The sequence below is a fragment of the Onychomys torridus genome, chromosome 8, assembly GCF_903995425.1.
Source record: "Onychomys torridus chromosome 8, mOncTor1.1, whole genome shotgun sequence".
Classification (NCBI taxonomy): Eukaryota; Metazoa; Chordata; class Mammalia; order Rodentia; family Cricetidae; genus Onychomys; species Onychomys torridus.
The window spans coordinates 3,785,265-3,804,103 of record NC_050450.1 but is presented as its reverse complement, the minus strand read 5'-3'; the positions used below and the strand labels follow the sequence as shown (position 1 = coordinate 3,804,103).

At 42.3% G+C, this 18,839-nt stretch overlaps 1 protein-coding gene across 2 annotated transcripts in view; it reads left to right on the top strand.

Annotated features, from left to right (window-relative positions):
* Positions 1-342: 342 nt before the first annotated feature.
* The window catches only part of Fgd4 (FYVE, RhoGEF and PH domain containing 4), a 213,395-nt gene continuing 194,898 nt past the window's right edge, over positions 343-18,839 (top strand). The window contains exon 1 of one of the 2 annotated variants that reach the window (XM_036195886.1): positions 343-435. Coding sequence is in view for 1 of the 2 variants with exons in the window: in XM_036195882.1 (XP_036051775.1) it covers positions 674-824 (151 nt within the window). In the remaining variant the exon portion in view is untranslated. Of the gene's footprint in view, positions 436-473; positions 825-18,839 lie in introns of those variants that run through there. The other variant, XM_036195882.1, reaches the window with a different exon arrangement.

Here is an 18,839-nt window from a genome sequence, read left to right as displayed (position 1 = left end):
ATTTGTTCTGTGAAACTGTAAGACTGCTTCCACGTTGGGACAAGGAATTCGGGGTAACTTAAATCTGTGTTCCCTGGGGCCATGGTCACTCAGAAGGGCTCCGGGAGAAACTATTTCATTCCCTTTAAGCTGAGAGCTGTGGTTCCTTATTCTTCCTACAATGCTCCTGGCAAGATGATTTGGTTCTTCCTGAAAAAGCGGAGGTGCAGACTTGGTTAGAATTGCAGCTTGGCTGGGGTTGGGGATTTAGCTCAGTGGTAGAGCGCTTGCCCAAGGCCCTGGGTTCGATCCTCAGCTCCAAAAAATAAAAAGAATTCAGACTCAGTGCAGCCAAGAGACTTTTGGCCCTTGGAGTGTGGTACACCGCGAGACTGTTCTTCCGGCATCCCGGGGCGTGGCCAGTAGGTGAGCCAGCGAGGCGTTTCTGCGGTCCAGGTGAGCCTGGCAGGTGCCCGCGGCCTACCCCTGGGCCAATGGGCGACGCGGGTCCCCCAAGCCTCCCGGGCGGGACCGCGCTGCGCTCCGACAATTGGCTGTGCCGTGGAGGCGGCTGGGCGGCTGCCCGCAGGAGCGCAGCGGCCCGGGAAGCGAGGCCTGCGGGGGCTGCGGTGGTGCCGGGAGCCGCTCGGCCTGGACGTGGGCTGAGGCTTCCGGGGAGTGACCGCAGGCCACCATGAACAGCCAGGGCGACTACACATTCAGGCGGGTGGCGATCCGGCGGAAGTCAGGCTCCTACCTGCCGCCCGGGATCCCGCGGCCCTGGAGCAGGCCCTTGCCGCACTCGCGGCGGGTTGACTGCGTCGCTGGCCCGGCCCAGGCCGCAGGTACCGTGGCGGGGACTGGGGGGGCGTGCCGTGCTGTGGGTGCGTGGGCGAGCGATGGGCGAGCGTGCCGTGGGTGGGCTGGCGGGGCAGGGGGCGTGCCGTGCGTGGGGGTGCGTGCCTGAGGGGGTATGGGTGTATGGGGTGCGTGCCGTGGGTGGGGTGCGTGCCGTGGGTGGGGTGCGTGCCGTGGGTGGGGTGCGTGCCGTGGGTGGGGTGCGTGCCGTGGGTGGGGTGCGTGCCGTGGGTGGGGTGCGTGCCGTGGGTGGGTGCGTGGGTGGGTGCGTGCCGTGGGTGGGGTGCGTGCCGTGGGTAGGTGGGAGGGGAGTGTCCGGCCACCCAGCAGCGTAGATGGCACTCTCTGTTGAAGTGAAAGGAACCTGGGGTTAGTCACCCTCAGGACGCACACTCTTCCTTTAGTTTGTTCTTTCTCCCAAAACTTCTTTAGCAAGACTATGACCAACTAATTCTTCAAAAGTAAACATGTGTCTTTACAAAAGTTTTGTCAGGAATTATACAGCTTATAAGTTTCTATATATTGTTATTTAACCTTCACTAAATTCCTTCGTTCAGTTAACCTTAGTTCCCTGGTGTTTCCTTCTCAGAAGAGGCTTCTTACTTTGCTGAGGGCAAAAGCCAGGCACTCAGAGATCAGTAATAAGTGTTTACATTTCTGAATTCTGAATCTTAAAAAGAAATCTTCTCACCGTTCTTTTATTTACTTTCGCGGATTTTGTAATGATTGAGCACTCAGCTTTGATTATTTAAATATGATAAATGTTGAGGATGGTAAATGTGCCGAGTAGTCCTTGTCCCAAAGCTGTAGAAGGTATACGGCAGAAAATCGTGAAGTACTCTTAAGTGTGTACTCACGTTAGATAAGGTCGTGCTGCGAGAAGATTCGTGAACAAGGAACTGTATCACTGATACTCCACACTTCCTGATGAAGTATTCCTGAGATCTCTTCCAGTTTGGCAACAAACTGAATGAAAATGTTTTCTTATTAAGTGAAAATGATTTGTTTGGAAAAAGGTGTTTAGTTATCCCATTTTGTTCATCAGTGTTTTTCGGTGCAGATACTGGACTGATTCCTTACAGCATTATTGAAATTATACCACTTGATTTCTTTTCAAATGCTTTGAAGAGGTGATCAAGAGTGCAGGGTCACGGTGTAGTCTATAAATTATTTCTGTAAATCAGCTGTGCTTATAGGAGTTCTGTTTGCTTGCTTATTTATTTATTTATTTATTTATTTATTTATTATTTGTTTATTTGCTGAGGATGGAACTCAGGGCACCATGGGTAAGCAGGCTACCACTCAGTATGCCCTAGGTATCCTTTCTTCTTTTTTTAAGTTTTAAATTCAAATAAAATCTCATCTCTAGCACTTTAAGAAATAGAGTTAACTATGGATGGTAGAGAAGGCTCAGCAGGTAAATTAGGCACTTGCTGCCAAACCTAGGACCTTAGTTCCATCCCTGGTACCCATATGATGGAAGGAGAACCCTCCCTCCCCAGACAGTCAAAAAGATTAGTTTTAAAGGAAGGAAACAGCTTGTGGGCAACCTTTCTAGTTTTGTTACATTGTCTTTGTGCTGCTTTCTTCCTGGAACTAGGCCTTTTCTGTTGTTATTTTTAACCCTGGGAAGTAATTACTTTTATCTGAATAGGTGTAGCTGTTCCCTTCACATAACAGTATCTGTAGCAACTTTAGGAGAAATATATAGTTTTCTAAAACACTGGATGGCCACCTCACCTTGTTCAATATGTAAACACTCTGAACAAGCGGATCTCTGTGAGTTCAAGGCCACATTGGAAACAGCCAGGAATGGTGACACACACCTTTAATCCCAGGGAGTGGGGGCAGAAAGAGAAAGATTATATAAGGCGTGAAGACCAGAAGCGAGAAGCATTTGGTTGGTTAAGCATTTGACTGGTTAAGCTGTTAGGCTTTTGAGCAGTACAGTTCAGCAAGAGACCCATTGGAATGAGGACACAGAAGTTTTCAGTCTGAGGAAACAAGACCAGCTGAGGAACGGGCAAGGTGAGGTAGCTGTGACTTGTTCTGCTTCTCTGATCTTCCAGCATTCACCCCAATAACTGGCCTCAGGTTTGATTTTATTAATAAGACCTAACAATTCTGATACATAGTATTATAACAAGGAACCGTTTATTTATCTGTATATCCCCCCAAATCTGGCACTAAGAAATTCTTTAATAGCTATTGAATTAACAAACGACTGTTATAGTAGCTATTATCTATTGAATGCCCTTTTTTCAATTAAGAAATTTGTTGTGATACACATAAATACACATGCACAAAATTTATTCCACAAAAATCATATTAGGAAGAGAATATGATGCATGTTTATAGGTGAAGAAATTGAGGCACAAAGAGCTTCACCAAGTTGATTGGAGTAATTAACTGGTGATTTGTGGGCCAGGACTCAAACCTAAATATGTCTGGCCTAGGGCTGTGTTACAGCTCCTCTAGGCAATGTCTTGAGAGGCATTCAGAATTAACAGACTGAAAAACACTAACTAGACCTTTGTCATAGAAGGAGGATTTTAATGATTGTAGAGCCATTGTTTGGCTTTTTTAAAAATAGAATTTTACTATTTCATATGTCTGGGTGTTTTGCCAGCATGTTTATCTATGTATCGTGTGAATCCTGGTGTCTCAGGAGGCCAGAAGGTAATAAATCCCCTCAAACTGTAGTTACTTACAGACTATTTTGAGTTACCATGTGGGTACTGGGAATTGAACCCAGGTCCTCTGGAAGAGCAGCCAGTCTCTTAACCTTTGAGCCATCTCTCCAGCCCCTGAATTAACATTCTAAGTTTTAGAAGACAGCCAAGTGTGGCTACTCATACCTGTAATCCTAGCACATGGGAGGCTGAGGCAAGAAGGTGGTCATACCTTCAAAGCCAATAAAGTGAGTTTCTGGCCAGTCCGAACTTAAGCATGAGGCTTTGTCTCATATGTAATGAAAACAACAAAAACAACACACAAAGAATATCAAGAAGTCAGTTGGTTACTTATCCTCTCTCAAGATTGATTTCTTCATTGTGAGAATCGGTCACAAGAGCCATCATAGACACAGCCTCTTTCCATGAATTCTTATTCACAACTGGAACTTCAGATGACATAGTTTTCTGGTGACTTCTTAGCTCTTGGGTTGGTGGGAGCTGGTGACCTGTTAGCATATTTCTAAAGTATCCCACACTTGATAGTCACAAATGTGCTGTGTCACACACAAAGGTGGGCAGCGGCTGATTATTAAAGTGTTAAAAATAGCCCAAGATAATTTGATTCGTACGTTCTAAGGAATAGCCACAGTGTAAGATTGAGGGTTTGTTTGTTTGTTTTGTTTTCAGGTGCCTTTATTCTGGCTACATTGTACCTACTGCTGTGCTTGTACTTCTGTCACCTGATTTTGGGCACTCCAGCTTTTTCTAGGCCTTTCTCTTTTTCCTGTCCCATAGTGGAGTATCTGAAGGTCCTGTGATTGAGGAGATCTTTCCTACTTCGTGTTGTTCCTGGTAACTCTCATTTAAAATAGCTTATTTCTTTCATTTTCTTATTATCGATGAAGTATCTGCATTGCCAACAGCATTCTGTTGTAAACTGAAGTTTCCAGGACAAAAAGTCTTGAGTGTGGAGTTTGACCCTTGGTAAAATTCTACAAGGGTGATTGACTGATAAAAGAGTTTTAGTGATAGCCCAGAGCCAAATTATCATGAGTTTCCAAGGTTGATGGATTGAATTTTAAAGTAAACATTTGCTCCTTGAGTCCTTAGGGCCTTCACCCTAAAAAGGCTTTCCCATTGAGGGCATTGTGGACACCTGTGTGAAGTGGGTACAACAAGCAGCTGTTGTTTCTGGAGAGTTTTTAATAAGCCTACTTTTCTCAGCTGTCTCTCCATCCTGTTTTCTTCTCAGAAATGCTTTTTACTGGATTTAGAACTTATAGTCCAGACTGTAAATCAAAGATGGAAGTGTGGAGGCCAGCTTAGAGGGAGCAAGGTTTCTATTGGCAACTGGCCTAGAGGCCATACACATGGTATTTTGGCAAATAATCTAGCTGTTTTCTGCCCCTGTCCTAAAAACTTATAGGAGGAGGAATTAAAAAGAAATATGCTCCTTTCTTTGGCAGAGGAACTTTCAAGATAGCATAAATAATTGAGCCCACAAAATGCATACTACTGATAACTCTTATGCAGTTCTATAGTGAAGAGCAAATGGGGCTAAAACAAATACAAAATGTACAGTTTGGAGATAAAAAAGAGTGTGTTAATGCCACTAATTGGCGATTCCCTGTGTTGGGAAGGTGCCTTCAGGGAAAGACCCATTCCTAGCTAAATTTACAACTTGTGAAAGGAGAAAACCTAAGGGGTTGCTTACTTCCAGAAAGCAATTGCTTTTGCATACAAAAGCTGTTGCTAACGTAGTCAGAGGAGGTGAGAGTCCATCCCTAGTGTGCAGCCAAATTTGACAGTGTTGTTTATGTGTAACTGGCTTTGGAGGCATGAAAGATGCAAGAAAAAAGGGCCTCATGGATTTATCCTCCACAGTTTTAGAGAGCCACTGAGGCCAGACAATACATGGCTGTGTAGTTCCTGTGAAGCAGTGATAGGCCATTTCATGAAACTGTGAAAGTTAAGTCTGGGTTAACAAGATGTTGGAGATGCCAGAGCCATGAGAAATCTGCTAAGGAAAACTGCAGACGGAGTGGAACCAGCCCGGGAAAGAATGAAGGGTGAAACATATGAGCTCTTTGAAACTAAAGTCCCAGACACTGCAGGTAGAGCTACAGGATTTGATATTTGCCCTGCTTGGAATAGGAGTGTAAATTTTGTGTTGTTATAGGTTGGAGTATATAATTTTTTTTTTTTTTTTTTTTTTTTTTTTTTTTTTTAATACAGGAGGCAGTCTAGGGGTCTTGAAATGATGTAGTGTCTTGATCGAGTTAATTTTCTCTGTAGCGGTCTTGATTGAGTTAATTTTCTCAGTCAGTTAAAGAATTAAAAGGCAGGAAAAACCTGTAGCACAGCCGGTCTCTAGCAGCAGAGCAGTCTCAGGCACCACAGGGTCAGCACTTGGGTGAGGAAGCAGGAGCATCGCAGACACACACGGAAAACAATGCTTTGAAACAGGGGCTTGGAAGACTGGAGATCCAGTCTCTTTCTGAGGTCTGGTGCTTTTAAAGCCGTTGAAGATTCTTCCTCCCCTCTTTGAGGGATAGTTTATCTGAAGATGGATGGGGTGGTTGATTGGTCTGGACTGCTGTGACACAGTCTTGATCTGGCTATGATGTATGATTTTTTTTCTTTTTTTGGTTTTTCAAGACAGGGTTTCTCTGTGTAGCCTCCTGAGTACTGAGATTAAAGGTGTGTGCCACTGCACCTGGCTTGGATTGTCTTGTTATATTAGATAAAAGTAAAAATTATTATAAAAATTTAAGTGTTTTCTACCAAGTTGTGTAACAGATAAGGTTGAAATGGTGTTTCAGTCAGTTATGTGTTTGGTGTACTGGAATATCTTCTTCAGAAGCTTAGAAAATAGAAACAAAGGAGCAAAGATCATTAATTAGTAGGGTCCCACAGGAATATGACCTTCGGTAACATTCACCACCTGGAGATGTTTGGGTGTGTTCATTCATGAGCTGGACATGAAAGAGTATGGTACACATGGGGCATGAAGGGAGTTTAAAGGTCCTTAGAGAAGCAGGAAACCCACACTTGATGGACTATGATCACTTAGATGGGTAATAAATGCCACTTAAAGTATTTAATGAAGACTCCATCCCTTCCTTAAGGGAAGTACCTCAGATGAATGTAGCATTCATAATATGGCTCTTTAAAAACAAGTTTTTATGAGCTTAGTGTTTATGAAAGCCTATATTGAGATTTCCCACTTTTATTTTTGCTATATATTTGTGGTATAAAAACATGTTTTGAAGAAATTTGACTTTGTTCTACATAAATGCTACTCTTTATTGCACTGTTTAGGATTGAGTAGGTTGCCAGATTACCTCTAGGACAGTGGGCTTTTATATGGACAAGGACTGCATACTTAGGGTTATCATGCCATGCTCATCACTGCTGTGGTTCACAGGGTCTTACCTGGATGGGGCTGTTGCCTGCCTCCCTCCTTTGGAAGCTTGCATGGTGCCTTCTTTCTGAAGTGCAAGATATCTTTAGCAATAAGAACTCACCTTCTACCTCTGGAGGCATAACCATAGGCTGTAGATTTTGGAAGTCTCTCAGACAGCCCTGGCCTCAAAAGAGGGCTTCTTATGTCTAGTTTTTCTTAGGTGACCCTTGGCCTTTAAAGAGAAAATTGTTAGCCCGGATGAGAAATATTCATTAAAACTAATGTTATTTAGATGTATTATAGGGTTTTTCTTGGTAAATAGTTATTGTAATTTTACTTTCCTCCCTCCTTTTTCTCTATTTATCTTTCTTACTCCTCTCCAAAGGGCTCCCCCTTTCAAATACCCCTATCAGATAACTTGTACCCTGTTATTTTCTTTTCTATTGCTCCAGAGCCCACCTATACTGGAAGAGTCCTGTCTTAGTCAGTTTTCTGTTGCTGTGAAGAGATACCATGACCACGGTGGCAACTCTTTTGTTTGTTTGTTTGTTTGTTTGTTTTTTTAAACCAGAGTTGAGGACCAAACCCAGGGCTGTGCACTTGCTAGGCAAGTGCTCTACCACTGAGCTAAATCCCCAACCCCACGGCAACTCTTATAAAGGAAATCAGCTCACTGGTGCTTGCTTACAATTTCAGAGGTTTAGTTCATTATCATCATGGCGGGGAACATGCAGGATGCAGAAAGACATGTTGCTGGAGAAGGAGCTGAGAGTTCTATCTATATCTGGATCCATAGGCAGAAGAAAAGAGAGCCACTGGGTCTGGCTTGGGCTTTTGAAACTTCAAAGCTCACCCCCAGTGGTACACTTACCCCAATAAGGCCACACCTCCTAATCCTTCTCATGTAGTGCAACTTTCCTGATGACTAAGCGTCCAAATATACGAGCCTATGGAGCCCATTCATATGCAAACCATCACACCACCTCTGGAACCAAAACTTCTAGGCTAGCAGAACTTAAGATTGTGGGAACAGGAAGCAAAAATTTTCCTAGGGGATCACTAAGGGTGATAGTGAGTGGAACTATTCCCTTTCTACCCCTTGATTCCTGGACATGTAAATCCTGGCTATGGGAGAAACCATACTATATATTGAACACTTTTTTATTTTATTTATGTAATTTTTTAAAAGATTTCTTTATTATGTATATAGTATTTTGCCTACATGCCAGAAGAGGGCACCAGATGGAATTACAGATGGTTGTGAGCCACCATGTGGTTGCTGGGAATTGAACCCAGGACCTCTGGAAGAGCAGCCAGTGCTCTTAACCTCTGAGCCATCTCTTCAGCTGGACATGGGTTTAAACCATATACTTTTGGAGAACTCTGCCTCAGCCCTCCAGATGACTATTACTCATTGTCACTATAACTGTGTCTTTAAAAGGCCATTCCATCATTCTGTCAGGCCAGCTGCTTCAGGATCTTGGGGAACATGTTAAGACCAGTGGATTCCATGGACATTGGCCCTCTGTCACCCTTGTTTGATTGTGAAGTGTTCCTTGGTCAGAAGCAATGTTATGTGAAATACCATGACAATGGATAAGGCAGTCTCTAAGTCCACAGATAGTAATTTTGGGAGAAGCATTATGTGTGGGAAAGGCAAATCTATAACCAGAATAAGTGTGTACTCCAGTAAGGGCAAAGCATTGTCCTGTCCACAAAGAAAGTGGTTTAATGTAGTCAATCTGCCAATGGATCACTAGCTGGTCACCCCAGAGAATGGTGCTATACTGGGAGCTCAATGTTGGTCTCTGCTGTTGGCAGGTCCGGGACTCAGCAGCAGCTGTAGCCAGGTCAGCCTTGGTAAGTGGAAGTCCATGTTGTTGAGCCCATGCATAACTCCCTTCTCTGCCATGATGGACACTTTGTTCATGGGCCTTTGGGCAATTACAGGGATGGCTGGTAAAGAGGCTGTCCACAGAATGAGTCATTCATTCTACTTGATTATTGAGCTCCTCCTTATCTGAGTCACTTTTTGATGAGCATTTGATGATACAAAAGTATTCTTTCATCCTTCACCCATATGGAGAGATTGATCTATATGCTTCTTCTGTAGATAATGTTTTCACCAATTTTCCAGTCATGCTTTTTCCAAGTCCCTGACCATTCAACCAATCCACTGGCCACAGCTCATGAATCAATGAACAATCACACACCTGGCCATTTCTCCTTCCAAACAAAATGTATGACCATGTGTAGTGCCCCAAGTTCTGCCCACTGTGAAGATTTCCCTTTGCTGGTATCTTTCAGTGTTGCCACAGAAAGGGGTTGTAATGCTGTCCACTTCTGGGTGGTGCCTGCATAACACGTAGAACTATCTGAAAACCCTAGTCTTCTCTTCCTCGGTCAACTGATCATAGGGCACACTCCATGAGGCTACAGGTGCATGCTTGGCAGCAGATGACATTATAATGGGACTAGAAACAAGAGGCATTTGGCAACTTCTTCATGTAACTTGCTTGTGCCTTCAGGACCTGCTCTGACCTGATCACATATATACCACTTCCATTTGATAACAGATCATTGTTGTGCATGCCCTATTCCACGATTTGGTAGGTCAAATAATACCCAGACTGTGATGGGTAACTCAGGTCACATGGTAACTTGGTGGCCCATTGTTAATATTTAGTTTCTACTAAGGCTCAATAGCAAACCAAGAACTGCTTCTTAAATGGAAACTAGTTTGCTGCAGGTGGTGGTAGAGCCATGTTCCAAAATTCCTAAGGTCTCTTCTCTGATTACCTATGGTGACCTGCCAGTATCTCCAAACAGTATCCCTGTCTGCCACTGACACCTCAAGTATCATCAGTTCTGCAGGATTATATTGTCCAGTGGTAGAGTAGCCTGGACCTGTTGAGGAGCCTTCTCCTATTCCAGGCTCTACTCAGACTAACAGCTTTCCCAGCTTTCCTTGGTATATGGGAATATACTGTCTCCAGAATCCAAATAGGCTCACTAAAGGTTGTACATCTGTCTGGTGTGAGAGGTGCCAAGTGCAATATCATATCCTTCATCTTAGAAAGACTATCTCTATATTCTCTATACCACTGAACTCCTAAAAATTTCACTGAAGCCCTTGAATTTTGGTTGGATTTATTTCCTATCCTCTGATTTGTGAATGTGTTATCAATGAGTCCAAAGTGGTTGCTACCTCCTCCTTACTTGGTTCAATCAGCACAATTCCATCAATATAGTGGAGCAATGTGTTAATCTGCTCAAGTAAGGGCCCCACTTCTGGCACCAAAGCCTGTATTAGTCAGTTTTGTAGAGAAACAGAAGTGATAGAATGAATCTCTCTCTCTCCCTCTCCCTCTCTCCCCCCCCCCTCGTGTGTGTGTGTGTGTGTGTGTGTGTGTGTGTGTGTGTGTGTGTGTATTTGTCTGTCTGTATGTATCTACTAATCTATATCTATATAAGATTTATTACAGGCTATGGTCTGGGCAGTCCAATAATGTTTGTTTCCTGACAGAAAGTCCAAGAATCCAATAGTTACCTAGTATATGGGCTGGATGTCTCTGCTGATTTTCAGTATATGTCAGGATCCCAAAGAAGTAGGCGCTAATGTCAGCAAAGGGATGACTTTGACAGTGAGAGTGAGAGCAAGAAGGCACAAAGCAAAAGCTTTCTCTTCCCATGTCCTTTACAGAAGCTACCCCAGAAGGTGTGGCTGTGCTTTGGGATTTCCTCAAGTAATCTAATCAAGAAAAATCCCTCACAGTTGTGCCCAACTGCTTTTGCTTTAATTAATTTCAGATGTACTCAAGTTGACAACCAATTGGTATCGTATTTCTCACAAAATGTTCAAAACTTTATATATAGCATCACTAAATTCCTTGATCCCCACAAAGAGTGAGTCAGGAGTTATCAAATAAATTGATCTTGCTTGGCTCTTTAAATAGTTGACACCATGGGTCTTCAGTGTCTTTAGTCACTGCACACTTCACTGAGGTGAAGAGCTAGCTCCAGAAACCACTAATCCCACTAGAGAAATTCATCCTAACAATTCTGTTTCTCTAGAACCACTTCTGTGATGCTAGTCTGTAGTCCTTGGGGTTTTCTAGAAGAAGAGAATGAATGTATATTAAAGAATAGAATAGAATGTATATTAAAGGAGATTTATTCAGTTGTCTTGCATGATACTGGCTGGATTGCCTAATATTGACTGTGTTTATATTGAAGAGGCTGAGAACCTGGTGTTTGATATGGTCCATGAACCATATCTCAGGAGTCCCAGTCTGATGCTGACAGCTTGGAGGAATACTGGAGGGCTACTGTTCTTCAGTCCACTTTGGATTGCTGTAGCACTTTGAATGAGAATGGCCCCATATGCTCATATATTTGAATGCTTAGTCATTAGGGAGTAGGACTATTTGAGAAGTATTAAAAGAATTAGGATGTGTGGCCTTGTTAGAGGAAGTGTGTCACTGGGGGTGGGATTTGTAGTTTCAAAAGACCTCATCAGGTCCAATCTCTCTCTCTCTGCTTGCTGCCTGCAGATCATAATGTAAAGCTCTCAGCTGTTGCTCCAGCACCATCCCTGTGTGCTTTTTGCCATGACGATCATGAACTAAGACCCTCTCAAACTGTTGGCAAGCTCCCAATTAAATGCTTTCTTTTATAAGAATGCCTTGGTCACGGTGTCTCTTCACAGCAATAGAACAGTGACTGAGACAATGAATGGCCCAAGAAGTTTGGTTCCAGAATCAACTGCAGCAGCTGTAGCAGAGCCAGCAAGAGCATGGATAAACTCAAGGTCAGGGTAGATGAACTCACCAACGAGACAGGAAGGCAAGAAGGCAAAGAGTCTTCCCTATATGTGAGCTATCTCTTCCCACCCTGCCCCCCAAATACAGCTCACATGTAGAGGGTTTTCCCCTACATGTTAATATATTGTATTATATTATTAAAACAGCTCACATTAAGACAGTGCCTCAGCCGGGCAGTAGTGGCACACACCTTTAATCCCAGCACTGGGGGGGTAGAGCCCGGCGGATCTCTGTGAGTTTGAGGCCAGCCTGGTCTACAGAGCGAGATCCAGGACAGGCACCAAAACTACACAGAGAAACCCTGTCTTAAAAAACAAAACAAAACAAAACAAAACAAAACAAACCCCAAAACCCAAACAAACTAAAAAGGAAGCCTCATAAGGTCTATTTAATCTAAAGTAGGTAATTGCTCACAAGTGGGCCCAGAGACTTGTCTGTTTTGCTAGTTTTAGATACCGTTATTAGATTACTCATTACACTGTCCAAGATTAGAATATATTGCAAAGTCTTGTATGTTAGCTCTTTCTTCTGATATATTAATAATGGTATTTGAAAATGCTAATAGCTAAGGTAAAGAAAATGACTGATTTTTCCTAATAGAATCACTATCGAATTTTAACATTATCATTATTATTGTGTTTTTTATGTAAGATTATATTCATTCTACATAAGAATTGAATGCATTCACTAGTATGTGTTATTTGTTCCTGTGTCTGGTTTATAAGTTATTCATCATATTCAAGATATTAATATTTGTATGTTTTGTTAATATAATATCCAAATAGAAAAAGAATAATTTGGGGAAGGTATTTTTGAATCAAATGCATGTAGGAAAACCTACAAATATTCAATTAATTAAGATGGCTGTTCATTGTGATGGAGCATGTCAGTAGCTTTAGCTCTAAGTAGTTAAAATGGCTATCCATTATGATGAAGCATGCCTGTTAACCTCAACTCTTAGAAACCTGAGATAGGAGGATTATGAGTTAGAGGTAAAACTGATTGAGATACATATTGAGATTTTCTTTCATAAATGCATAACAAGAAAATAACTTACATAAATATGAAGTTTACTGATTTGTCTCTCTTTTTAAAAGGGTTTCATGTCTCTTTATGATTCATAAGAGTTCAGGTATTATAACAGACTTTTCAAATGGTTTCTTTAGTTTTAGACTTTTACAAGTGGGGAAGAAATGCCACAGTATGTCTCTGTTTCTTCTAATAGTTTTTACCAGGTAATTTTTATCTGTTGAGATTTTTAGCAGAAGTGGATTATGAGTCTGCATTTTTACAGAGCATGGACAGATTCTATAGAACAATAAAGGAAACTTCCTGAAAGGAATTTAAGAGCACTGTGTATTTTAAAAAGTGGATGTGTATTCACGGGTTATAAACTATACTTTGTAATTATTACTTTCATCTTTGTAAAGTTTTAACTGTAACCTTCTAAATTGTGGATTTATTTTGGTTTCTGCACATCAATAATTTATACCAAGTTAACAGTGAAGTATTAAGGAATTGTGGTAGCAAAGTGTGACTCCTTAGAAGCCATGAATGCTTACGCCAAGTTGTACCCTCGGGTGACATCAACTACAGATGCTTCAAGATCTCTTAACCCATTGTATAATGAAAGTAAAGTTACTGTTCTTTTCTACTTTAAAAAATTCTTTATTCTAATATTACTGTATCTTTGTCTGTGTGTCCATTCTAAACGACAAATGCCTGTAATGTGTAGAGTCATCTTTACATTTAGTAACATAAAGTTATTTTGCATTAACACAAATTTTGATATGAAAATAAGAAAAAGTCTTGTCTTTGAATACAGCCACCCACTCTTAAGAATACTAACATCTCCGTTTTTTCAAGCAGCTAGCTCTCATTTTGTCTCAGTTGTGTGATTGTGACCCAGTCACACACTCACTGAGGTTTGCAAGCCCTTACACTACTTACACACTACTGTGCACTAGCATCTGCTTTCTCTTATTTGTCTTTTATTCAGGAGGGAGCAATATATTCTTTTACTTAAAATTAAACTCGAGCCAGACATGGTTATATACTCCTTTAATCCCAGCACTCTGGGAAGCAGGCAGGACAATTTCTATGAGTTTGAAGCTAGGCTGAACTATATAACAAGTTTCAGGCCTAAAAACAAAATAAAACAGAAACATTTGTTTTTTTAATCTAAATTTCCAGGTGTTTCTTAAAAACAGATAAAATTCTAGACAATGTAAGTGCAAAAATGTTTGGGGTCCAACTTTGGTCTTCTGCTCCACCCCAATTTTGGTAAGAACTGGTTATTATAGTAAGGTGCTGCCAACATGTCCAAACAGTACTTTCCTGTTTAGTAACAGTGGATTGTGCTATCTTCATGTCTTCAGGGGCTCTCCAGGAGTTATCCTCAGATGACAATATGGTGGCAATCCCTTATCATTATTTCAGCAGGATGCCTACCATATTATCATTAGTTATCAGTGCTCTGCAACAAGATAACCTGTATGTTTAAGAAAAGCAAAACCAAACAAAACCCAGCTTCCCTCAGTGTCTAGCAGAGTTGATGTTCAATAAACAGAAAGTTGTTATCTGTTTTTTTGTTTTTTTTCCAACTTTTTTGCCTTCCAATAGGTCAGTCAGTTAAAAAATACAAACTATTGCAGTATTTCTTATCCTTGGGAGAAGAAACAACTTCAAGTGAGTTATTATATATAAGTTTTTTTGCCTCCCTTTTGTCTAACTAGAAGGGAACACTCAGAGAGTTCTTTCCTTTTGAGTATAAGTGGAAGCTAAGAGCAAGATGAAAGAAACTATAGAATAGCATTTGGCTGAACATGAAAATGAAATAAAAATGTTCAGGGAAATATATAGAACCAGGAAATGTTTTACTGAATGGGATGATGCTAACCTAAAAAGACACACAGCCCATGTTCACTCTTATTTGGATCCTAACTCCAAACTTTTAGATATGTGTATATCACCTAGAGTAGCTACAGATACCAGGAAAGAAAAAAGGGACTGTGGGGCAGGGAGAGAAGGCACTCTAGAAAGAGCTAGAGCAGGGCAGAGGTGCTATGAAATAGAAGAGGAGGGTGGAGAGGTTTACCAGGGGAGGGGGGATGGAGAGGTTTACCAGGGGAGGAGAGGATGGAGAGGTTTACCAGGGGAGGAGGGGTGGAGAGGTTTACCAGGGGAGGAGGGGTGGAGAGGTTTACCAGGGGAGGAGAGGATGGAGAGGTTTACCAGGGGAGGAGGGGATGGAGAGGTTTACCAGGGGAGGAGGGTGATGGATGGGTTTACCAGGGGGGGAGGGGGGGAGAGGTTTACCAGGGGAGGAGAGGATGGAGAGGTTTACCAGGGGAGGAGGGGTGGAGAGGTTTACCAGGGGGAGGGGAGGGGTGAAGGAGGTTTCCAGGGGAGGAGGGGTGGAGAGGTTTACCAGGGGAGGAGGGGATGGAGAGGTTTACCAGCGGAAGCGAAGGCGTGGAGAGGTTTACCAGGGGAGGAAGGGGATGCGAGAGGTTTACCAGGGAGGAAGGGGGATGAGAGGTTTACCAGGGAGGAGGGGGTAGGAGAGGTTTACCAGGGAGGACGAGGATGGAAGAGGTTTACCAGGGGAGGAGGGATGGAGAGGTTACCAGGGAGGAGGGATGGAAGAGGTTACCAGGGGAGGAGGGATGGAGAGGTTTACCATGGGGAGAGGGGTGGAGAGGTTTACCCAGGGGAGGAGAGGATGAGAGGTTTACCAGGGGAGGGGGGATGGAGAGGTTTACCAGGGGAGGAGGGGATGGAGAGGTTTACCAGGGGAGGAGGGGATGGAGAGGTTTACCAGGGGAGGAGGGGATGGAGAGGTTTACCAGGGGAGGAGGGGTGGAGAGGTTTACCAGGGGAGGAGGGTGGAGAGGTTTACCAGGGGAGGAGAGGGATGGAGAGGTTTACCAGGGGAGGAGAGGGTGGAGAGCAATGTAGTGTAAGAGGAAGGGAAGAGGGATAAACAACCCTAATGATATTTGAAAAAGCTATAGGGAATTATATTTACTTACAATTATATATACATGTATTTATGTATATGAAGTTATGATATATAACCCCATAGCCATAGACTAGAAAGAAAATCCCAGTACCAGGCATCAGAGACCTCCTTTTGAGTTCAGGTGAGTGCAAGAGGCCCTTGGTTGCCTTTCTAGAAATTGAAGGTAAGACCTTTTTGTTGAAGACATCACCCATTTTAGACAGAAGACTTGGAAGAATTGAGTGGGAAGTGACTTGAAAGCCTCCTCCCTGAGTACTAGTTTTATAGTGAGGAAGCTGCACTCATGAAATCTCAATGATTTGGTTGCCTAAATAACACCCGTAAATGGCAATACCAGTTGATATGCCAATATATGTATTGGGAAAAACCTCACAAGGCCCCGATCCCTAGATGAAGACCTGTGGGCAACTAATGACTTGTTGAGAGTGACAGTCAGTCTTCTCCAGGGATGAACCCCTGATAGGAAATTCAATTCCAAGTGAGCAGATCTAAACACATACACATATGAGCGATACTAAATGAACTCAGGAAGTTGTGTTTATAAGTTTATATGTATATATGTCACAACAATAATTAAAGACAGGAGGCCATGGATTTGAGCAAGGGTGTGGGGAAGTGGGAAGAGTTGGAGGGAGGGAAGGGAGGGGAAATCATGTAAATACAGTACTCACATATGAAGTTCTCAAAAAATAAAGATACTATAGTTAACTTGAAATTTATTGACAAGGATTATTAGAAATTTGAATGACTTTAAAATGGATGCTATGGAGGTAACTCAGTCAGTAAGAGTTCCTATTGTGCAAGTGTAAGGACCTGAGTTAGAATCCCTAGCACCCACATAAAACCTGGGCGTGGTGGGCCACTGTAGTTTCCTGACTGCCAGCTAGCTTCATTTTTAGTGAGAAACTCTGTCTCAAGGAAATAACGTAGAGAGTGATAGAGCAAGGCCCTTGAGCATGCACACAAGCATGTTCACCTGCACACCATGTGAATGCACAAAACCACAAACACATTTTAAAACACAGATTAAAGATTTTATTAAGTATTTTCTGGATCTTTATCTAAAGCTAGGAGATGCTTTATGCTAAGATAGCATGAAAGGAAAGTTCTGAAATGTTTTGGACAGTGACCTCAGAGACACATGAAGTAGTATGAATATTATCAGGGACCCTGAGCATGACCTGGTTCCTCTACTGCACAGCTCATGTGTTAATTCGCATACCCACTTATCCCTCCTCAGAAATGTTCACCACAATAGCCTTGAGTCTACTGATAGATAAAGCAACTTTCTGCTTTCATGGTTCTTTTAGTTTCTTTAAACTCCTATGTGCAAAGTATTTTACCACTTTTTTAAAGGGATGCTTCTGATTTAGAGGATTGTCTAGAAATGAAATCTGTTTTCATGAAGACAAGCTTTGGAAGCATGAAGGGCAAGCACATCCTTGTGTCTGGGCTCTGTCCTCCGCTCTGGAATGAAAAGTTGGAGGTTTCTGTTGACACTAGAAGGCAGTATTTGATCTTCAACCCTGTGAATCCGGCTGCCACCAGGAGGCAGTGGAGAGGCAAATATTTTAGGCTGACCTGCAGGTTAAGGAAGCCTGTCAGTGGTATATGGACCCAAGAGATAGAGGGTGGCTAGTCACAGACCCTCAGGGCAAGAGTATATGCCAGCACACACACACACACACACACACACACACACACACACACACACACACACACACACACTGTCCTTTCTAGAAACTTATGACTAACTGCTAATCAATCTTTTTCCCTGGATCCTAGTTTATGTCAGTAGCAGTTTTCATGCTATTACATTAGATGTAATCTCTGGGAAGAGGGCTTAGCAACTAGCAAATGTTCTAGATTCTATCTTCTGATTGCCAGTAATCCTTAACATAGAGTCTATATGGTTCACGTCAGAACAACAGATCAACATGTGCTGATGACTATACTCCTCAGTCCTCAATGTCAGACATGTAATGATATTTTATTTGTGCTGAATTGTGGTGATACTTTATTTGTGCTTTAATAAATAAAGTTTGCCTGGAGAGCAGAGGAGATAGCAGCCATTTTAAGTAAACTAAGAATTCAGGCAGCAGTAGCACACACCCTTAATGCTGTCACTTAGCAGACAAGATCTCTGTGAGTTCAAGGCCACACTGGGGAACAGAGCCAAGCGTGGTGACACACGCCTTTAATCCTGATACCAACCATAGAGGTCTGAAGGTCTGTACAGACAGACAGAAAGTGACAGAGCTATATAGGAAAAGGAAGTGAGGTAGTTGGGCTGAGAGAGCCAGTGAGAAGACAGAAGGCAATAAAGGTGTGGGTAGACAGAAGTAACTCACATTTGGAAGCTGCAGAGTTGGTGAGGTAAGGTTGGCTGGTGGCTTTCCCTGTTTCTCTGATCTCCTTAAGGCTTTCACCCCTATATTTGGCTCTGTGCTTCTTATTTAATAAGACCATTTAGAAAGTCATCTACAATTGGTACCCACATGGCAAGAATTAATTAAAAAACCACTTGTGGCCTCACAGGGCCCCCGGCTCAGGCTGGTTGCATGGCTCAGGCTGGAACATGTGGCCAGAGTCTTTTTGGCTTTCTTTCTCCTGGTGGGTGGTTCGTTCTCTCTCTCTCTCTCTCTCTCTCTCTCTTTCTCTCTCTCTCTCTGGATTCCCATCTCAGACTGCCACCACACTAGGCAGCTGCTTTGAAATTCTCTCGGACTTCTACTGTTCTACACAGTCAACAGACTTGGTAAGTCAATTAAGATATCTTAAAGGGTGAAATTAGTTAAAAGAGAATTATTTCTCACATTTAAAGAAAGGGGAAACATTTTTACCATGGAAAGAATTTGGTCTCTGTTTGATAACACATTAGGCAGTTAAATGAGAGGATAATTAATGTTGATGGAATGAACCTAACATCGATTATGAGTATTTGTTTAATCATTTTTATTTTAGCATTAAAAAGGTTGGTCCATTTAAATACCAAGATAAAAGCTTTTTTAAAAACCTGTTAAAATGAATCATAGAGAAATTCAGACCCAGACAGAATTTAAAGGTGAAATTAT